Source organism: Phlebotomus papatasi, chromosome 1, assembly GCF_024763615.1.
Source record: "Phlebotomus papatasi isolate M1 chromosome 1, Ppap_2.1, whole genome shotgun sequence".
NCBI lineage: Eukaryota > Metazoa > Arthropoda > Insecta > Diptera > Psychodidae > Phlebotomus > Phlebotomus papatasi.
The window spans coordinates 19,397,365-19,421,220 of record NC_077222.1 but is presented as its reverse complement, the minus strand read 5'-3'; the positions used below and the strand labels follow the sequence as shown (position 1 = coordinate 19,421,220).

Genomic DNA, 23,856 nt, shown 5'->3' with positions numbered 1-23,856 from the left:
ATAAGAGCTCCCTGTAGCCGATCGGCCGCAAAGTTTCACAGTAACAGAAAATTCCCTGGAATTTGTCTTCTATTTTTCCGCGAGAGTTTCCGTGGAAATAAACGCTAATATTCCGCTTGGAATTCTGCGGTTATCAGCTTTTTTTCGCGTGAATTTCCTAGAAAAAAAGTCCGAGGAATTTTCTTGCAACATATCTGAGAGCATTCCCTGGAAATTGATTCAAAATTTTCTTTGAACATTCCGAGTATATTTTCTGATATCTTTCCGACCAAGACTCCATGGAAATAAACGCGAAAATTCTGCAATTATTTTTCACTCAAATGAACGATATGGTAGCAATATTTTCAACTCAAAAGTAGAACAATTGAGTGTTCGTCTGATAGGTGAATACTCTCCAAGTTCTAAGCTGCCAATTGGCACTGATCGTCCATATTTGTGGATGTTATTTCTAGAAATTCTTTATGAAAGTTCCACGATATTTTTAATCAATTTTTGGAATTATTTTGAAGAAAAATATATTTAAAAAATCCACTGGAAAAGTCGTGGAATTCCGTAATATTAAACCACGGAAGCCTCTAAGGCCGTTGCATGGAAGTTTCCACGGATAATTTCGCGGAAATATAGAGGATTTTTCCGAATTTTTAAAGGGCTGACTGGCGATCATACGCTAATAATCCATAGGAAAAGCCGTGGAAATATTCGTCGGAGAAAAGTCCATGGAAACTCGCGGACATTTCTTATTAGACGGTCCTATACGGAGTTCCGCAAACGTCCATGGAACACTAGGAAGAAATTTAGCGTCAAATTTCATCCGGATTTTGAGCGGTAAAATCCAGGGAATTCCACGCGGATTTTTAGCGGTAAAATCAGCGGACATGGCAGAAAAGGCTGCTGGAAATCCAGTGGAATCGCTGCGGCCGTTGGCTATAGGGCTTGGTTAGGTATGATTCTCTCATAATCACACCTATTGTAATTCTCGGATTTTCTCTAACACCTCCAATTGGTCTTACAGAACATATTTCGGACGTAACTGATTTCAAAAATGACCAGCCACCAATTTAAAGTGAAATGTGGGAAGTTCCACTTTAAAACAAGGAAAACTGAATGAGAAATACTCAAAATACATCACAGTGGCAATTAAAGAATCACATCTACCATAAGCAGTCTATCATTGCACAAATCAAAAAGTAGTAATCACAGATATTGTAATCCTTATTTTTTCTCTAACGTCTCAAATCTGTCTTACAGAACATTTTTTGAAAATCAGTGATTCTTAAAATTACCAGTGATTAATTTTAAGTAAAATGTGGAAAATTCCACTTGAAAACAAAGGAAATTGGATGAAAAATTCTCAAAACGCACCGCATGGCGAATGAAAGAATCACACCTGCCATAAGCCGATTCAGGCTTAATATTTAATTTGACAGAAGTGAAATAAAAACATCTGATGAAGTCTCATTTTGATGGGGAAGTGCGTGTTTTCCTTCGAGATTTTAGTGAAAATTGTTTAATATCCCAATTTTCTTGTGAATTTATTCAGTGGAACCTCTGATGAGTCAAATATCCCGAGCGTCGTGCACAGTGTGACTCAAAACAGTGAGGAATTCTCAAATTCGGTGGTCAGTAATTTTGACAGATGTTTTTACGAAGCTGCAAAACTCAATTTTCCCGAGCTGCAAGGGTGGTAATTTTTATGAATTTTCCTCCACCCACAAATACGACCCCCTTCAAGCAAAAGATTTTCACGGTAGATATTAACCCTAATAAACCCTCTACAACTTGGAATAGTTGCTTTTTCGAAAAGACACTTGCAGTGTGCAAAAATGCATAAAATATTACACATCAGAATTACGATTTTAGGCCCATTTTTTAATTTTACCTCTTGGACCCAGGAAAAAAGGCCTAGGCTTCCAAGTTTGTCAGGAAATGTGAGATGTAGGACTAGATTTTAGATTATATGTCCATGGATGAAATTCATTTAGTAACTTGGAAAAAAATCAACTTTTACGAAGCTGCAACATTACGAAGGTGCAAAACCTTCCCCTAATTTGTTAAAGTTTTCCCTTCACAAAATATTTTTGCACACCATTTCACTTGGATGGAAGTGTTTATCCGGAAAACTTTATTTGTTATTGCAGCTTTGGACATCAAGAGAGGTCGACCATACAGTTTTGGACTTGGCAAGAGGTACATGATGTCCAAAAATGGAGATCCAGTGGAAAGAAGATCAGCTTCACGATACAATTTCGGCCTTGGTAAGCGTTAGATAAAACCACCAACATTTAAATGAGTAATGAAAGAAAATAATGTGTAATAAATATTTGAGAGAAACAGAGAGAAATAAGATCATTGAACTATCTGTAATTGTCATTTAATTTCTATCTCTCCTCGATGGCTTATTTTTACTTTATGTTTTTTTTCCTTAGAAACCAATTAGTCCTTTCTCGATATCCTTATTTTAAACTAATAGAAAATTAATAAAGTTTATCCTAAAGTGTCCATTTAACTGCTCATTGAGATGAAAATAGGAATATATATATATATTAGAATTTTCTTCCATCTGACTGTCGAAGGAAAGCAAAAATCTTTCTAGAAAAACATTCCTTCAATTTAACAACAAACATATTTGTAAAATTATTGTAGTTGTATTATAATGAAAAAAAACTGTGTTTCAAAGTCTTTTATGTCTGAGCCAAAAAAAAGTGAAATTTGTGTCCTAATCCAAGAAAAAAAATCTAATAAGAACAAAGAGAACTAAACTAAAATCCTATTCGCAGAGTAAAATTAACCTAAATTCTCTGTAAAAAAAAATATAATGGAAAAAAATCTTGCAAAAAACATGAAAAAATTTATTTAATAACCATGTAATGTTAATATTTAGATTACAAATGAGAAGGTGAATATAATTAAAGATCATACTGCAAAGAATATAAATTCAATAAAGTTATTGTCTTTTAGTAATTTTTCTTAAATTTCACAAACACTAAAAAAAATGTCCATTGTCCCCTACCCCCTTATGGCTTGATGCTGATGTTCATTTTACTGAGAATCGTTTCGAAGGCAAAAACTGAACAATTGAACACATACACTTGATTCCTGATAACACCATAATCTGGCTTGAGAGTTGGCAATTTCTTCAGCATTTGCTGATCAACCTGATTGCGAAAATCTACTCCACGCTGCACATTCCTCATCATGTTCTCCTTACGTATCACCAACTTCCTAATCTCCCTCAACATGAAGAAAGCCTCGCGTGTCACCATGAATTCACGGATTTTCTGCAATCCAATAAAATAAAAAAAGTGTCCTAAACTTTATCCTCCGCTCAATTAAACAGCGCAACTGCACATAAGCATAACTTTACTTTTAAAATAGCCTGCAATAAGTTAAACCCCGCTCACTTAAAAATAGGCTACGCCCTAATAGGAATTTTTGGAAAGTTTAACCCTTTAAGAACGAGAAGGTCAAAAATTCAGGGTCAGAACTGACTTTTTAGAGCAAAATATAACTTTAAAAGGCCGCAGGAAAAGTTTCATTTTTGGGTCACCGGTGACCCAATCGTCCTTAAAGGGTTAAGGTATATATTTTATATTTTTTTTACAATATCTTTTAAAACGAAAATAAATGAGAAAATTCGAGTAGAAACAGGGCCGTAGGAACGAATTTTGCTCACTGGGGGCAATTTTTTTCCTTTTCAAGTTTTTCCAAATATAGGGGAAAGTACTCTCTTTTCGAACGTTCATGCCTTCGAATAATGTAAATTTTCTTTTATTTATCCAAAGAGACTTACACATTTCTATTAAATATTAGGTAGCTTATCATCATTTATTAATAATTACGTGATAATTGTATGTCAGTCGTGGTATCACACTAGAGAATTTCACACTAAAGTTTTAACACATTAATAAAGTTTTAAATTTTCACACATTAATTGTTGCTGATATATGTCCTAATCTGCAATTTTCGTCAAGAGCTTTTAGAAATCTATTCATTTAGTGATAAAAAGTGGACTCGAGTCACAAAAATTGGTTTAAATAGATTTAAATAGCATAAATACGATTGATAATTAATGAGCAAATTAATGAGAACTGAGCAAATTTATGAGCAAAATTTGCTCATTAAATTTTCATCATGTACTACTTTATTCGGGTAGTTTCTACGCCATAATTTTCTCACCAATTTATTCGTGATTAAATTGTGATAAAAACTAGTGCTAATACCTACTATTTATCGCGTACGAGATGGAGAAAGGACAAAAGACCTTGAAAAAGATCAGTGCAGAGGATAAGTAAGGAAAAAGCTAAACAAAAATGTGTTCGATCTACATTTTATATATTCCTTCATAAACTTCTAGGATTTCGTGGTCAAATGAGATGGTGGCCGAATTAATTAAGGCTATGCATCAGGAATCCGTCATTTGGGACTACAACTTCCGGGAATGCAAAAATAGAGGCAGCTGATTTGATGATTTTCAGACCGCTGTGACAAATTGAGTCACAAATCGCCGGAACTCGCACCTCAGTCAGGATTTGGGTGATATTGGCTCCCTCATTTTCGTAGTCTTCTTTTGAAAATAAAACCCTATAATTTGAAGCAGCTCTTTAAATTCCTCCGAAGTCATCCGGAGAAAATTATTATGTCCAAAAAAATCGCCCCAGAGAATTTCAACGACACAATGTGTAGGTCGCGCAAGGAGCCAATCTCTCGCCCAGAACCTCCTTCTTCTCGCTTAGCGGGTCCTTTTGCACGACATAAAGTAGCGTACAGGAGGAAAACTTCCTCTTCTTCACAAAAATCGCACACTTTCTCTCAAATGACTGAAATGCTTCAAAAACAAAAACACTCATCTGACAACCCGTGTGCCATCGTGACATTGAGCAATTCTAGCAATGTGTCCTGACTAAAACAGCGATTTCGAGTGGTTCTTGAAGGTTTAATGAGCAACTTTTCACTTTAACTTTAATGTGAAATTTTCTAGAGATAACTCCGTAAGGAGAATAAAAGAAAATTCATATTATTCGAAGGCATGAACGTTCGAAGGGAGAGTACTTTCCCCTATTCATTCTGAATTCACAATGCATTAGGGCCTAAATTAGAAGGCCAAAAAATTACTTTTTTTTTGCATTTACGCGTTTTTTAGACGAAATGAACATGACAAAATGCTTATTTAAAAAAAAAAAATTACAAAATGGAGGTCTAAAGAGTACTTCGCAAAGGTGCCTTGTCGAAGCACTCCTTAATTGGCAGAAAACGTGAACCTTCTTTTATAAAGAAATAATAATTATTTAAATTATTCAATTTTCATAAGTTTATTTCATATTTATACCAAGAAAAACCAGAAAGAATCTTGATATCGGAACTTATTTCATGTTTTTTTTTTTCTTGCAAATGCATAACTCTTGGTTAAAATATTGCATTTGAGATGCTGTAAAAAATATTTTAATGAGGTTTTGAAACACCATTTAGGTGTAATAACAAGATAATTTAATTATAAAAAATAAATTCTGATTTGTTTCAATTGGTCCTCAGTTTTTCTTTCTTATTTCTTCTGCCAAATCGTAAAACTGAAAAATGGAGTTTTTGATGTTCGCCCATGCGTTAGCAAATTTACTTGGCGCTCCTTGTCTTTCGTCTCTGTATCTTCGAAAATACTTTGAATTGGCCTCTGAAACTTTTGTGGTATATTCGTGTTTGTTTATCTATCGATTTAGTCAATCAAAGTTCGATTTTTTTACCTTTTAATTCAAGCATCCATTTTAACAACGGTGTTGTAATCAATCTTATCAAGCTCTCCTGAAAATTTTTAATCTAAAACCTCCTATGAACAAATTTAAATCGGTTATAATCCGATAATGATTTTTTAGTTGAAATTTATAAGTATAATAACTAATTAGAAACTAATTTTGTGACATAAAATATAAGTAACGAATTTAAATACTTCACAAAATTAGATAGAGAGCTTTATCACCTTTAAATTTAGTCCAAGAAATTTATTAAGGAATAACCAAATAAGTAGGTAACGCATTAAATATGTTTAATAAATAAAGAAATCTAATTCTTAGATATTTTAAAATGGTTTTTGTTAATCAGAACAAAAACTTTCATTTTTATCAGAAATAAGTTTTTAAAAATCGCTTTTAACAAAAACAACGACACCAAGGGGCTCCATAAATTCTTAAGGCCTAATCCTAGTTTAGAAGTACAAAAACGTGTTTTTATGATTTTTTCTCGAACTCGAAGTTGAAATCTTAAATATTAGTAAATTATTTACTAGATATAAAAAAATAATAAATAAAAATTACTATGTTTAAAAGGAACTTGATCAGCCAAGTACTTGGCAGTGAATTACATCAAATTTATTTTTTTGTTTAGGAAACTGACAGTATTTCTTCAAATACAAAATGTTCAAAAACTCGTCAAAAGAACAGTTTTCGACGAAAATTGCTCCTTACAAGTAGAAGAAGCTTTGAACCACAGAGAAAAATATGAAAAAGAGTTGTTTTTCACATTTTTCAAAGTTTAAAAGGGTCAAGCGGATACAAGTGGATGTTTAAAATGGGGAATTATTGGTAAGAACGTGCGTTTGAATCTTAAACAATTTTCAAATTCATTCTTCACAAGGTGCCGCTCACAACAGAATAGGCCACGCCCCCCAGTAATCAACAAATTCTGCAGGGACAATGAGATGTTTTTCAGAAATCAAGTGTGCAAAATCTTGAAATTTTGTTTCATAACTAACACATTTTAACTGTGTTATCACACTTGCACATTAAAATTTTAATATGATTCACATTAATTGTCGCTGGTTAGAGTCCAAATGTGTAATTTGTGTGTTTGAATCATTTTATATTCAAAATTTGATCTATTTGTTGATAAAAAGGTAGACTTGGCCCGGAAAATTTGATACAAATTGATTTATAGCATTAATGCGAAAAATTAATGCGATTTTCTCATTAATTTTTTAATGTGAAAAATATTTATGCTTTAGGTAAATTTAAACTTATTTTTGCAGGCCAAGTCCACTTCTTTATCAATAAATAGAAAAACCCCAAATATTAAGTGACTCAAAGACACAAATAACATATTTGGACGCTCACAAGTGACAATTAATGTGATTCACATTAAAATTTTAATGTGCAAGTGTGATAACGCCGTAAGTCCTAAAAATTGATCATGTTAGAATATGAAATTTTGATATTGGAAATATTTGATAGCTTGAAGTTTTGATCTTGATCTCCAAATTGAGCCCCATTTAAGTGTGAGCGGTACTGGTTTTACCGGCGATGTACCCACTTTATAAATCAACACCTACTATTTGAATCACTTCACTCCTTTTTAATTGATAACTCACTATTAAACTGATGTCCAATTGCGTGAGACCTACCAAAAAAAACGGAAATGATATGCTCGTCTTCCTCTGGTGAAAGAACATTTTTATGGAGGCCCTAAGCAGTTGAACATTGAGAAAGAAAATTCAATAGGTATACTCACTAAAAGGAAGTCTTACTTTCCAGCTTTTCACTGATCATGAAAATTTCTTTTTACACTCACTAGCACTGCACTTCATCACTGAACACTATCCACTCAAGTTCTTGACCTTAAAACTCTTCACCAAACTTTATTTACACTCGGAAGAACAATGAAAAAACACATGAATTGATATCTCCATAAACCATTTGTGAAGCTAAAATACATCATGTTAAAAATTGGAGAAAAAAAGCCTAATTTCAAAGCTTCCCCATTTCAAAAGTGCTCCACTTCCCTCCTATGAGAAAGGGAAATTTTTGAAATCCTCAAGTATTTATCTCGGGTACCCTAACCTTATTTTAAAGTAGGGATTTTTGAGCGAGAGAATGCAAACAAAACGTATAAGGCTTTAAAAACCATCGCATTAATTCTCAAGGGGCGTGGCTTAATTCGATATAAAAAAAACATATTTACATCACTCGTACTTAAAAATGTAGATGTATCCTGTTTTAGAAGTGTCTTTTTGTTATAATTGTCCTTTCATTGCTTCGTATTATTACTCATTATTCACTTGATTCTTAAAAATAGGTGACTATTATTCCTAAAAAGGGCGTGACTTAATTTTTAAGGCAAGATTTGACGCATTAAATCACTTACTACCCTTCAGCAAAATACTAAAGAAAAGTTATGCCAATGTGAAGGTCTCATAAATGGAAGTACGAAAAAAGAAGTTCGCTACTTACCCTATTCTTTTTGGGGTCCTGGATAAATACCCAGATCAACGTGCAGAGAGTGTTGAAGATCCCACATTGCTTATCGGACCAACGGAGCAGCATCTGGGCAATAATTGTGAAGGCATCTGGCAGGAAGACAATCTCAACTGTATGCTCATAGCGAGCAAGATTCAACATAACTCGAGCACAGCTTTCGATGATTAATTTATGGGGTTCCGATCGAATGGCTTCGGCCATCACAGAACAGCAGAAAGTGGCCACAAAGCGAGCATTCGGTATCAGAACATGAGGAACACTTCGAGAGAGATTTTCTGAAAGAGATTTCATGGTTTGTTTTTCTTTTTATCTATGCGGAGAGTGAATTTGAGAAATTTACTATTCTGGAGCCCTTAAACAAATCAAGTGATTAACTTTCATACTTAGTGCTCACGGTGCTCCCAGTTCGAATTTTATAGTGGGAAAGTGTATCAGCTAAAGGGTAAGTAATTTCCTATTTACACAAAATGTCGTTGTTGTTCGAAAAACTCAAAGAAAATTTCGAATTTTCATACTAAAATTTCGTGCTTGGTTGTAAAAATTTAAGAAATAGCAGAGTAAGAATTTGAAAAAGAAGTTACTAAGTGACTACGAAGGGATTTAATAATATGATAGGACTATTAGGAGCTTCGTTGTTTTGATTTTTCCCATAACAAAGTGAAAACGATCTTCGTGTTGAATATCGTCTCAAAAATGAGCTTCGTGTTGAATTTCATTTCGAAAACGTTCTCTAAATCAAATATCGCTTTGAAAACGATATTCATATCGAAGATCGTTTCGAAAACGATTTTAATATCGAAGATCATTTCGAAAACGTTCTCCAAGTCGAATATCATCTCGAAAACGAGCTTCACGTCGAAGATCGTTTCGAAAACCAGCTTCATGTCGAAGATCATTTCGAAAACGAGCTTCATGTCTAATGGTGTCTACACATTAGTAGAAATTTTCGTCAAAAATGACCATTTTTAAAAAATTCTGAAGTTTCTGCCTGGAAGAGGATAGGGGAAATTTTCTTTAAAAAAGGCATTTTCTAAAGAAATTTCTATTAGTGTGTAGACGCCATAAGATTATTTCGAAAACGATCTTCATGTCGAGCATCGTTTCCAAAACGATTTTAATATCGAAGATCATTTCTAAAACGTTCTCCAAATCGAATATCATTTTGAAAACAATCTTCATATCGAAGATCGTTTCGAAAACGAGCTTCATGTAGAAGATCGTTTCGAAAACGAACTTCATGTCGAAGATCATTTCGAAAACGATCTTCATGTCGAACATCGTTTCCAAAAAAAAATTATGTCGAAGATCATTTCCAAAACGAGCTTCATGTCGAATATCATCTCGAAAACGATCTTCATGTTGAACATCGTTTCCAAAACGATTTTAATATCGAAGATCGTTTCGAAAACGAGCCTCATGGCGAAGATCATTTCAAAAACGATCTCCATGTCGAACATTGTTTCGAAAACGAGCTTCAAGTCGAAGATCATTCCGAAAACGATCTTAATGTCGAACATCTTTCCAAAACGATTTTAATATCGAAGATCATTTCGAAAACGTTCTCCAAGTCCAATATCATTTTGAAAACGATCTTCATGTCGAAAATCGTTTCGAAAACGATCTTCATGTCAAACATCGTTTCCAAAACGATCTTTATATCGATGATTATTTCAAAAACGTTGTCCAATTCGAATATCATTTTAAAAACGACCTTCATGTCCAAGATCGTTTCGAAAACGAGCTTCATGTCGAAGATCATTTCGAAAACGATCTTCATGTCGAACATCGTTTCCAAAACGATTTTAATGTCGAAGATCATTTCGAAAACGTTGTCCAATTCGAATATCACTTTGAAAACGATCTTCATGTCGAAGATCGTTTCGAAAACGAGCTTCATGTCCAAGATCATTTGAAAAACGATCTCCATGTCGAACATCGTTTCGAAAACGAGCTTCATGTCAAAGATCGTTTCGAAAACGAGCTTCATGTCGAACATCATTTCCAAAATAATCTTCATGTCGAACATCATTTCCAAAACAATCTTCATGTCAAAAATCATTTCGAAAACGATCTTCATATCGAAGTATTCTCGAGGATCAGCCTGTGACTATTTTCGGCATAAGGAAAGGTGATTTATAAAGAGGTCTCCGAAAGCCCTAAATCACAATCCCTAACCGACTGGCCTCTTGGTCCGTAAACGACTGACATAAAAACGGATACAAGAATGTTGTTCTGAATTTCAGTATCTCATAATTCTATCCCTTAGCACAAAATCTTTTTAAATTTACCATTTTTGCTCTATAAAATATATTTATTTCAAAAATACCGCAAATTGTTTTATCTTGTGCATCAGTTTAATAACCCGAAAATGTGCAAAAACTGCATTGTATAAATTATGAAGCTTTATAGCAATTTCTGCATAAGAGTTTAATACATAAAATAACAAAAGAATTTAGCATGAAAGTCATTGAGAGTGCTGTTGGTATTTTAAACGCCCTTTTTTTTCTCTCCGGACAATAAAAGAAACTTTGTCACTCTGTGTGCTTTCTCAAGCATAAAAAATGTGTATTTTGCACCCCAAGTTCCAACAGTGGAAAAATTAATATAATTAGTGCAGACAGTGTATTTCATTGTACAAAAGTACTTCCCTAACTAAGCTGTATGCAACTGATGCACCAAGAAGCATAGAAGTTAGGATGCCATTCGTTTGCAGGAGCAGGAAATTCTTTCAAATTTTGTTATTTGCAAATATAGAGGAATAATAAACACAAGATACACTGAGAATTAATTATCAATTGTTAACAGACGGTATTAGTTACTTTTACCCTTTTGTCACAACCTCAACATGACTCTGATCAATGCACACTGCCTCAGCAATTATTGCAATATTCAACTGTGAGTGCATTTGATTGCAATGTGGCCACATCTTTGACAACAACGACACTTTGTATTTATCTTGTGGTTCTTCCTCCTGTGTGGTTTTCTTAGCTAACAACAATAGGATTATTTGTTCGATTCTCTATTAATTTAAATAGTTATGGCTTGTCTGTTGCTTTTGAGTAATTATTCTCGAAGCATCCTTATCTATTTAACTGAAGTGATAAATTTCTTTCCTTTTGTTTTTCGGCAAAATAAACAGGTAATTTTCCCCATTAGCGCATAATTAGGGAGGAAAGGTGACAAATCGTGACAATGGGAACGGTGATAAATTCAAAATGATAAAACGTGACTTACCCATCTTCGCGAGAACACGACTTATTTCAGCCACTCCGAAGCTCCCCTTGAGCACCCGCATAGCCATGTGAAGGTGGTACCTGACGGTGTCCGTAGGCTTTGCCATCTTTCTCGTGTTGACAATTTTCTCAGCAATCTCCCTCATGGATCTGGTCTGTTTCCTTTTACGTGTTACATAGCCTCGCCAGACGGACTGAATGGTCTTTGCAGCCTTCACCCGACGCCGCATTTCAATTGCCTCAGGCGTCATTAGCTCAGCAAAACGCTTCCTGGCCAGGAATCCTCTGGCCAGGGCTTGAATTTTCACAATGCTCCTCTTGGCGCTACTAAATTCTTCCCTGAGTTTCCTAGCCGACATTTTGGCACGGAACTGTCTCTGAATGAGAATTGTGGCGCGTTTGAGCTTCAAGAAATCCTTCCGGGCATATTCCATGGCCATTTTGGCGCGGAATTTTCTCTGAAGACAGATCACGAGGGATCTTATTAAGAGATACTGACAGCGAATCTTCTTCATCTGCATATGGGCTCTGAACTTTCTCTGGAGTATCACAGTTGCTTGCTTGATTCTCTGATACTCTTTTCGCTGCCTACGCATTTCCAGGAAGCTCCTGAAATGCTTCTGAATAGTTATGACGGCAGATTTCTTAGTAAGGAATTCCTCCCTAGTATTTGTAGTCAGTCTCTTCTCTCGGAATCGCTTTTGGATTAGAATGGCGGCTTGAAGGAGGCTCTGGAAGTCCTTACGAGTTTCCTGCATGAGTTTTTGAGCTCTGAAGCGCCTCTGGAAGACAATTGTTGCATCCCTGAGGGCTTGGAAGTCTCTCCTGGCACTTTCCATGGCTCTTTTTGCACGGAATCGCCTCTGAAGGGTTATTGCAGCTTTATTAATATTTTCATACTCCCTCCGCACCTGCCGCATCATCAGAGTTGCTCGCCATTGAGTCTGAAGGAGTACAATATGCTGTCGCACTTGAAGGTATTCCTTTCTCTGCCTCCTCATTAACAGAGTAGCCCGCCAACGCTCTGAGATAACTACAACAGCCCTTTTTACCTCAATAAACCACCCACGACATCTCTTCATCTCAAATGTCGCTCTCAACTTCCTCTGTATAGTCATTGTTGCACACTTCAGCTGCAAAAATTCCTCCCTTTGCTTTCTCTTTGCAAGAGTAGCCCTCCATTTTCTCTGAATGACCACTGAGGCATTTTTCATCTCTTTGTACTTCTTCTGTTGCTCAATCATTGCTCTCCTTGCCCTGAATCTTCTCTGGAGGACGATTGTGGCTTTCCTGACTTTACTGTACTCAACAAATGACTTCCTCATGGCAATCTTTGCTCTCCAAGTTCGCTGGATTTTCAGAGAAGCTCCGACGAGTCTCTGAAAATCACTGCGATGCTTCCTCATCATTTGCTTAGCCCGGAAGGATCTCTGAACAAAAATGGCAGTTTTTCTCAGCTTTTGAAAATCTTCTCTTGATTTTCTCATAATCTGAGTAGCTCTCCACCAATTCTGGATGCATATACTGGCTTTTCTCTTCACCAAAAATTCCCTACGAGCATTTTTCATGGATTTCTGAGCTTTGAAGCGCCTTTGAATTGCAATAGCTACAGATTTCTTTATGAGGAAGTCAGCTCTTGTATTCATCATCATCCGCCATCCCCGGAAATATCTCTGGATGAGAATCGTGGAGTACTGGTAATTGATAAATTCCATCCTCTGATACTTCATCAATTTAGTCGCCCTGAAACTTCTCTGAATCACCAGAGCGGCTTGTTTTTTCCTCAAAAATTCCTTCCTTGTCTTTCTCATGTCCCGTTGGGCTCTGAATCTGGCTTGGATGACGATAGTGGCTTTCTTTAGGGCTTGATAGTGGGATTTCTCTTGTTTCATTAATTGTTTAGCCCGGAAGTGCCTTTGTAGGGTCATTGTTGCTTTTTTCAGCTGTAGAAATTCCCTCCTTTGAGTTCTCATGAGCAAATACCCTCGGAAAAATCGCTGAATTGTTAAAGTAGACTCCCGGAGGCAAACCAACTCAAATTGATGCTTAAGCATCAATTTTCTGGCCCGGAAGAATCTCTGAATGGTTACTGCTGCATTTTTCTTCATGAGAAAATCTTTCCGGGAATGTTTCATGGCAAGATTCGCGCGGATTTTTCTTTGTATAAGAATTGTGGTGCTTTTGAGGATTTGGAAGGTCTCCCTGGAAGTTCTCATGGCTCTAAGTGCCCGGAATCGACGCTGTAGAACAATTGTTGCCCTTTTTATTTCAACAAATTGCATTTTTTGCAATTTCATGGCTCTCTGAGCCCTCCAACGTCGCTGAAGGGTAATAGCTGATGCTTTGATCTTGAGAAATTGATTGTGGTCATTTTTAGCTAATTGTCGCCTCTTCCATATCTTCTGAATGCCAATAGTAGCATTTCTAAGTGTGACAAAGTCCCTCCGCATTCGTATCATTCGCCACTGCGATTGAATGACTGTGGCAGCATTATGCTCCAATTTCTGCTGTCGATTGAATTTCACCACCTTCTCCACCGTGTCACGTAGACGCTTACGGATGAGATAGGATTTAACAGCCCTCTGAATAACAATGACACTCTTTTTCACCAATTTTCTCTCCCTGGCAACAGCCACTAGCTTTTTTGCCATCTGCACACGTCGATACCATGTCTGTATCTTGATGGTGGCTGCACGTGTCTGCAGAAATTTACCACGATCCCTCTTTACAGCTCGGACAGACACCCACCATCTCTGTACCGTTGTCACTGCCCAACGAATTCTTGCATAATTCTTCTCAGCTGAAAACCTTCTGTAGTACGTCTGAATGACTATTGCTGCCACAATTCTCTCCTCACGAAACACCCTATAACCCTTCCTAGCCAGATATCCCCGGAAAACACTCTGAATAACCATTGCAGCTTGATGCCGATGCATCTCTTTGCGATACTCAATTCTCCTCCGAATCACCACATTCAACCACGAATTCCTCCACCATTTCTGAATTGTTGTGGCTGCTGCATTGAATTTTGGTGCACGAAATTTATAAATAATCTGCCACAGTAGTGACAGAGTCTTCTCACGATGTCCCTCTGCAATATCCTTCCCCGTTATATTTCCCACAATCTCAAATTCCGCTTCTGTGAGTGCCGCCAAAGCCACATCAGCATTATAACGCTTCTGCAGCAGCGAAATAGCCGGATAGCGTAAATTCTTTGATAAATCCTCACGCATAAGAATCACCTCCATCACCCTCGTCAACCTTATTCCATCCCTGAGATCTGTAGCTAAATTGCCAAAGGCATAATCAAATTCATCGAGATAGGTTTGTTTGTGCACCAAAACATATCCAATTCTCTTCAAATACCGCAAAATGTCACCAATATTGGTCACAAGAAGTGATGAGATTTGTGTCATAATCTCCATAGACTCCTTGTACCGTGCTCCCTTAACAAACAAACACGGATTGTGCTTAATAATACGCTTCTGTTTAGCTCTGTCCAACAGATAAATTAAATGGTACAGCTGCTTCAGAGCAAATTTCTTAATTTTTGTCCCATACTCATTGGACAGGGCATAGCTACGATTACCCTTCTTCTCCAATGCTTTGTTGCGAAACAGACGATTTAGAATGAAATTTGTGAGCCCATGAATGTCACGATTTGAATTGAGCTCAATTTTCTCATTGAACACCACTTCAAGACCAATTCGCAACCACAAGGGATTGAAGCAGAAAATGAGCTCAAGGATTTGACGCTGTAATGCGAGATCCTTGTGCAAATCACGATTCTGCTGGATTGTAAGTTGCTTCTTCTCCACCAAAACAGTGACCTGAAAGGTCCGATTTTAATTTGAAATTGAGAATTGGTAAAAATTCTCAACCGAATATAGAATCTCATTTTAATGTAAAACGCCTCAATTGGAAAAGAAAATGTTGTAGGGGAAAGCCTGCATATTTGAAGCACGATGAATTATTCTTTAATTATTTAAATAAATGTAACAAAAACACTAATCGAGTTATTTTGATAAAATCTCTACACTGAGAGAAATCCGAAAAAGTTAAAATAACATTCCGGAAATGTTAATTTTACCCTGCATTATTGATCCGAAATCGGTGTAAATATTACCCATTTTAGGTGTATTGGGGGTTAAAGTTACCTTTTTTCATGTTAATATTACCCTTAAAAAGGTGTAAAATTAACATTAAAAAATGTTGATATATTTTTACACGTAAAAAGTGTTAAAGTTATGAGGAAACAAAGTTAATCGCACCCTCTTTTTTTCTCAGTGTTCTTTTTTTGCAGTTTCGAGTTTTGGAATGCCTTAAAGTTAAAATATAAAAAGTGTCTCAAATGCACCGGCTCTCCCCTATAGTAATTGACTGTCAAAGCACCTTTCATTCTAGCAGTTTAATAAAATATCGACAATGATATACTAGAATCCTGTCTTTCGTTTGAAAACGGAGTACTAAAATTTGGACAAATAATCCCAACTAGCTGCAATAAATTTCAGTCTCTTAGACGTGCTAGAACTACTAGAATTTGAGTAATCATTCATCCAGTTTTATTTTCATCGCTAATGGCGCTGGCACACATTTTCAATTGAGTGAATTTCAACCGATTGAAATTTTACCTCCTACTCTTTCAAAGTAAAATAATATATATATGTCTCTTTCTGTCAAATGAAAATTGAAATTAAAATTAAAATTCCAATTTCAAATTTAAATTTCATTTGACAGAAAGAGACGCCTATATCTGATTTAACTTTGAAAGAGTAAGAGGTAAAATTTCAATCGATTGAAAATCACTCAATTGAAAAGGTGTGCCAGCACCATAAAAAATAAATATTCCCAATTTTTCTTTCACGAAGGCAAAAAGAATAAAAACTACTAGAAATTTGCTTATAATTTCTAGCAGTCACAATTAATAACAGTCAAGACAATTTTTTTTTTACATTTCTCTGACATGTCAAAAGAACAAGAAAATTTCTTTAAACTGACAAAATTTATGAAACCAAATGCTGATATTTATTTCTTTGTAAAAACTACTAGAATTTAAAATATGAGTTCATTGAATTTTATTTTATGCACAAAGAAGATGGTTTAAAAAAGTGCTAAAAGTGCAAGAATGTTTTATTGTCAAAAAAAAAAACAGAAAAAAATTTATCTTTTCATGATTAGGTCAAGAAAATTTCATGAGATCAAAATTCAAATCTCTTTTTTTCACAAGCGTTTTGCATATGTCACACTCGCTCTTTCGCACTCAAAATTGATAGAACCAAATTGAATTTGTTATAAAGTACTGGAAAAGAATAAGCATCTAAAAGAGTAGGATAACCATATGCAAAAAGTCTGAGAAAAAAGAACTGCTAGAATTTGTATAAGAAGTTGATCCAATTCTACTTCAAGTATCGTAATATACTCTATACGTCTGCGAAGGATATAATTAAAACATATTCCAAGTTCCTTTGTAACGGAAAGAAATGTGAAACTATAAGAATTAATAATCATCAAGAACAAATTTAACATTTCACATGGGGATAGTAGCGAAAATTTAAAATAAAAATTCTAGCACTTATGGAAAAAGTTATGAAAAACTTAAAATTATCAGCTTTACCCCGGTATGACACTATAGAATTTATGTTAATAATATGTATTGAAATGTGATTTTTTTTTTCAAAATAAGTTTAAAAAGGATATTCACCTAAGAAATCCATTTACATTTTCAGAAGAAATTTTCGGTAGACTTGGACCTCAAAAATTGGTTTAAATAGATCAAAATACTATAAAATGATTACTCATTAATTACCGATTTAACGAGCAAAATTTTTTCATTAAATTTTCATCGGATACTACTTTCTTGCAGCCATTCGGGTAGTTTCTGTGTAAACTATCGATTTATTAAAGAAGTATAGGAAAAATATAAAGTGTTCGAAGCCAAAGTTTTCCCCTATTTAAAATTGTACAGGGACATGAATTTATAAATTTATAACTAAATTTTTATTTAAAAAAATTCTAGCACTTCTGAAAAAAGTTACGTAATGCATAAAATTAACAGCCTTATGGACCTATAAGAAAATATTAAGCAAAATGTTAATTAAATTATACGCAAATAATATTCTCATCAAAATGTTAACTGCTAGAATATCAACTAGAATTTCTAGCAGTTTAACAAAAAACAAATCAACAGTGAAGAAGCTTTCTTGCTCTTCGGTGTACCGAATACCATTTTGAGATACTAAAAACGTTTACGTGAACAAAAAATAATAACTGCTAGAATTAGCGTTATGCTGTCAGAATTAATTTTAGTAATTTTCAGATTTGATTTTACAATATCGAGGGGATAAATTTTAGTAACCTGGGGGATTGATTTTAGAATATCGAAAGCATCAATTTTAGTAACCTGGGGGTTAATTTTAGTAACTTTCAGGATTAATTTTAGTAATTTTCAGGATTGATTTTAGAATATCGAGGTGATAAATTTTGGTAACCTAGGGGGCTAATTTTAGAACCTTTCGGGATTAATTTCAGTAACATTCAAGATTGATTTTAGAACATCGAGAGGATCAATTTTAGTATCCCGAGGGTTAATTTTAGTACCTTTCGGGATTAATTTTAGTAACTTTCAAGATTGATTTTAGAACATCGAGAGGATCAATTTTAGTATCTCGGGGGCTAATTTTAGTACATTTCGGGGATAATTTCAGTAACTTTCAAGATTAATTTTAGAATATCGAGGGGATCAATTTTAGTAACCTGGGGGGTTAATTTTAGTACCTCTCGGGGATAATTTCAGTAACTTTCAAGATTAATTTTAGAATATCGAGGGGATCAATTTTAGTAACCTGGGGGGTTAATTTTAGTAACTTTCGGGGTTAATTTCAGTAACTTTCAAGATTAATTTTAGAATATAAACCTGGGAGGTTAATTTTAGTAACTTTCGGGGATAATTTTAGTAACTTTCAGAATTGATTTTAGAATATCAAGGGAATCAATTTTAGTAACCTGGAGGATTAACTTTAGAATCTGTCTATTAATTTCTATTAATTTCAGTAACTTTCAATATTAATTTTAGAATATCGAGGGGATCAATTTTACTAACCCGGGGGTTAATTTTAGTACCTTTCGGGATTAATTTTAATTTATTTTTATTATTTTTATTTATTTGTTATTTAATTTAGTTTATTAATTTTTATTTATTTAATTTATTTATATGCAGCGAAATTGATTCTCAGTATTTTCAGTAATAATTCTAAGTTTTGTATATTTGAACGCAATGTATTTGCAGATTCGATTTAACTATTTAATGATCTTTGGATTATAGCATAACAAATAATCCAGAAGAAGATAATTTTTTCTTGCACCTCTGATCATGAAATTTTTCTCTTTTACTACTTGGATTTTTTATAAGAAATAATAAGTTCCTGAAATGTAATTCCTAATTATTTTAAAATCTGTTTTAAAAATCCTAATTATCAAAAATGTAAACACTCTAATTTTCCCATTTAAAACTTAATCATCGTTTTTTTTACAGATTTAAAATTGAATAAACAAAATCTTCGTATTAAACTTGTCGATTTTATTACATTATGCATTAAACTGGCTCGTATAAAGTTCTAGTTATCTTCAAGGATTTAGGCATTTCATACTAAAATGAGATTGTACATTCTAAATAATTTTTATAGTTATGAAATGAATTATGAAAATATAGAAATCTTTGTAAAAAGGTAAATTTAAAAGTACTTACATATGACAGAGTTTGCTGGACTTCCTCACTCTGGTAGAGATCAAAGGCTGCCTTCCGAAGAGTCTCAAGGCGGTATTTGATGAAGTACTTTGCTGAAACGCTCTCCTTTGTCGGCGCCAGGGTCAGTTCCTTGTTTTTGACTTCATTGAACAACCGAGCAACGTCAATCTTCTGATCAGCTCCATCCAATTCCTCAGGAACTGTGACCAGAGCATTGAGCCACTTCTTGAAATGCTTCTCATGCTTCTCCACAGCCTCGTCATCCAGGAAAATTGTGGCTGAGAGGAAGGGATCGCAAGTTGTTGTAGCCGCAAAGGGATCCGGATTTACAACACTCCTTAAGCATCTGACATCGTAGATTTGTGTGAATTCTCGCTCCTCTGGAGCTGATTTCTGAGGTGTTTTGGCCTTTTGCAAGGTCAATGGTTTGAGTTTTTTCGGTTGGTAGCGTGACCAAGTTTTGACGGACAGACCGTCAGCACTGGAAGCTCGAGCTGAGCATACATCATCCGGACGATATTTTTTAGGAGGCGACAGAGTCATGAGGGAACTTCTGACTTCAACATTTGACGATACCAAATGATCTCGGTTTCTCTTTAATTGCGGCACTTTGAACAATTCCTCAGTCTCCTGACCAATTGGACTTACTTCAGTTTCTACTTCATGGAGATTCACCTGGCTAGATTGAGCCCGAATCTCATTGACATGAAAGGCAATTGTTGAGACTCTTTCCTCCACATTCAGCAATTCCACTTCACTCCCAGCAAAAAAATACCTATTGTTCTCAATTGAATTGATCTTTTCAATCTCATGCAAATTCGGCATAGAACCCTGATTGAGCTTCAGATATTCCTGCTCCCTACTCTGTCCACTCAAATTCTTCATAGACTCCGACGTGATGATCTTCCTAAGGGGCGTCAGCACAATATTGTCCACTTGCCGAGACAATTCTTCCTTACTACTATAACTTGGTATCTGAAAATTGCAATACAAAATATTCATGCAAATATCTCCCGTGCATGAAAAAAAAAATTGTCCGAACAACAAAAAAATACCGTGAATCCATTTGTATTAGAAAGGCAATAAAAAAAAAGATGTCATAGGAGAGAATTACAAACAGTTATGCCTTCCATGTGCACTAAAGACTGACTCATTTTAGGGAAAGAGAGAATGCCTCTGTGGCTTACTCAAAGTTGGTCTCTTCTGTTTTTAAAACATTTGCAGGCTAGACGATTAAAAACATCAAAATTGCCCATCTCTAGTTTGGTGCCTCGACCTTTTCCCAAATGTGTGATTTATGTCGGTTTTACAGCCCTTTCTCATGCTGCCGCTCGCACTCAGACGATTGAAAAAAAAAATATACATAAAAATTCAAATATGCATTGAGGAACATATCGTCAATCTACAAGGAGTCTACTGCAATATTTGCAGAGTTGGGCATTTGAAGTGCGATATTTCACTGAGAAAAAAAGGGGATGCGATTAACTTTTTTTCCTCATAACTTTAACACTTTTTAGGTGCAAAATTATATCAACATTTTTTAATGTTAATTTGACACCTTTTTAAGGGTAAAATTAACATGAAAAAGGGTATCTTTAACTCCTAATACACCTAAAAAGGGTAATATTTCCATCGATTTCGGATCAATACTGCAGGGTAAAATTAACATTTCCGGAATATTATTTTAACTTTTTCAGATTTCTCTTAAGTGTCCCAACATCAATACAATTCTCATAATTCCTTCAAATCAGGTCAAAAGGTTACAGAGGCCAAATCCATCCTAAGTCCTTCTGAATTTAAAACAACAAGGTACTTTATTCGAATGCTGCAGAATAGGTAAATTATTGCTAAAAATGCTCAGTTAAAATCAAATTTGATTATGTTCACAATTTTAAATGCATGAAAATAGTTTAATTTTCTTAGCAAAGAGGAAATTAAAAAAAAAAAAAGAAACGAACCTAGCTTAGCAAAATGTGTTTGTTTTGAAGTCTTTGAACTTTAATTGATTTCTGATTAAATTGTTGATTTCTTTTCAAACTGACCAAAATATAGAATAACTTATTGACAATTTTAATTTTTTTTATACACTGATAGAAATCCGAAAAAGTTAAAATAACATTCCGGAAATATTAATTTTACCCTGTAGTATTGATCCGAAATCGGTTTAAATATTACCCTTTTTAGGTGTATTGAGGGTTAAAGTTACACTTTTTCATGTTAAGTTTACCCTTAATAAGGTGTAAAATTAACATTAAAAAATGTTGATATATTTTTACACCTAAAAAGTGTTAAAGTTATAAGGAAAAAAGTTAATCTCACCCCCGTTTTTTTCTCAGTGTACAGGCTAATGATTTTTTACTGTACGAACTGCAAGTTGTTTAACCATAAATTTTACTTCACATCTAGCAAACAATTAATATTATTTCAGGTTTTTTGGAACAACTCAATCCCTCAAGTAGTTTTTTTTTAATTGCCGCAACAACAAGACACTATAATATTAGGTGAGATTCTTAACAATCTCGCCTACTATAATCCTAACAAAATCTCATGTCCTCCGATCGGCCCCAAACTTTGCCAGAATGTGTTTGGTCACTTTCTGATCACGAATATATGAATGGGTAAAAACCGTTCCCGTCCGTCCGTCCGTCCGTCCGTCCGTCCGGCCGGCCGTTCTTTGGAGCTTAATAGCTCCTAAACTAAGAAAGATATCGACTTGCGGTTTTCGGCAAAGGTTATATATCGTATGAAAATTGCAACTTGGTGCATTGACCCCCCACCCCCCACCCCTCCTTCTGCCATTTTGAACACCCCCCCCCCCTTTTTTTTGTTTTCTCAATAGCTCCGCTCCTATGATATCGATCGGGCTCAAATTTTAATATGTTATAGGTGGGTCTTATGGCTTTCGATCGATACCAAACTTAAGGTCTTCTGACCCCCCTGACAGGACATATAAGGGTCCAAAAAAAATTCTTAAAATGGCCATAACTCCGGTTCTAATTGTCAGAATTTAAAAGGTGAGGGCTTTTTGGAAAGCTCTCGTGAAATGCCACTTCCCCTTCTAACATCACAAGTTCATAAATCCACCGTTCGAGGCGCTATTTTTAAAACGAATATTTTTCAATTTTCAAAGTTAAATAACTCAAAAATTCCATTGTGCATCGGACTGAAATTTTAGTATGTTGTAGCCCTTGATTATACCTACCAAACAAAAAAATACTTAAGTCGATCCATAACCTCTGACCCGAGCTATAAGGGGTCAAAGTTCGAATATTGACCGGCCTCTATCTCCGGTTCTAGTTAACATAGCGACCTAAATTTTGGGTTTTTGGTTTCGTCTCGATGAGCACTTTCAGATGGAAGTTCAAAAAGTCACCACATGATGGCGCTGCGACAGCGTCAAAATTCATCAAATTTCAAACTCATTTTTCTCAAAAACAGCATTGTGCAAGTTAATCAAATTTTTGAGTGTGTAGTCCAGTCTAGGACCTCTCCAAAATACAAACACGCATACATACATAACCTCAAAAGTATTTTAAATGTAACCGTCAAGAACTTGTCCGGATTACGGCGATCCGGATTAGAAAGTGGGCACTGTAATTTCCTCCTCTAGCCTGAGGTTAAAACCAGTTAAACTTTGACTATTAAAAATTCAAGATGGCTAGTTTTTTAGGTCATAGATATGTTTGGACCTATGTTTGCCTGGACCACCTCTAAAACATATCCAAATTTTAAAAAAAAATCGTAGGAGCGATTTTCGAGAAAAACCAAAAACATTCATGGTTTTGGAGGGGATGGAAGGGGGTAGGGGGGGGAAGAAAAACAAAACCTATAGAGATATGGTTTTTTTATTGGGGGTCACCGAAGACCGGAAGTTGATATACTAAAATTCAAAAGAAATGACAAAAATCTATGAACTTAATTTTTACAGTATAAGCCAAGATATATTCCAGACAGGCTTGAGAAAAAACGGGGATGCAATTAACTTTCTTTCCTCATAACTTTAACACTTTTTAGGTGTAAAAATATATCAACATTTTTTAATGTTAATTTTAGACCTTTTTAAGGGTAAAATTAACATGAAAAAGGGTAACTTTAACCCCCAATACACCTAAAAAGGGTAATATTTTTTTCGGATTTCTCTCAGGTAAAATAGTCTATTTATTAAAAAGAATCATGTAAACTAAAAATGGAAACAATTTAATTTCATCAAACTAAATCATTTCAAATGTTATAAATTACTTTTGTGAGTATAGAAATGGTAATTTTCTTAAACTCTAAGCCATTTTTTGAAAGAATTCATTAGGTTCTGGAAGGATTATGTAAACCAATAATATTGAAAGAAGGGGAATGCATCAAGAAATGGTCATATAATTGCAGCAGATTATCAAGATTTTTCTTTTTCAAACTTTTCAAAATTCATAACATCCCTTTGAAATGAATTCAAAGTTATCAAAATTAATTATGAAATGCGCTGCTGTGGTTTTTTTTAACATTTAAAATTAAAAACTGTTAGAAGGTAGTGATCATTGGAATATATTGATAAAACACCCTGCTCTCTAAAACGTTTAAAAAATTATTTAAAAAATGAAAACAAAAAATTGTGAAGGAGCTTTCAAAAATTATTCAAAAACATTTGTAAAAT

At 34.7% G+C, this 23,856-nt stretch overlaps 2 protein-coding genes across 2 annotated transcripts in view; one reads left to right on the top strand and one right to left on the bottom strand.

Annotated features, from left to right (window-relative positions):
* LOC129798126 (allatostatin-A) overlaps positions 1–2,961 on the top strand; it is a 60,724-nt gene extending 57,763 nt beyond the window's left edge. The window contains exon 3 of the mRNA XM_055841114.1: positions 2,139–2,961. Within this exon, the coding sequence (XP_055697089.1) occupies positions 2,139–2,266 (128 nt within the window). The 3' untranslated portion in view covers positions 2,267–2,961. The remainder of the gene's footprint in view (positions 1–2,138) is intronic.
* Positions 2,829–23,856, bottom strand: part of LOC129798108 (protein abnormal spindle) — a 42,635-nt gene continuing 21,607 nt past the window's right edge. The window contains exons 4-7 of the mRNA XM_055841087.1: positions 19,215–20,189; positions 11,472–15,300; positions 8,211–8,512; positions 2,829–3,278 (exon numbers count right to left, since the gene is read on the bottom strand). Coding sequence (XP_055697062.1) covers positions 3,015–3,278; positions 8,211–8,512; positions 11,472–15,300; positions 19,215–20,189 — 5,370 coding nt within the window. The 3' untranslated portion in view covers positions 2,829–3,014. The remainder of the gene's footprint in view (positions 3,279–8,210; positions 8,513–11,471; positions 15,301–19,214; positions 20,190–23,856) is intronic.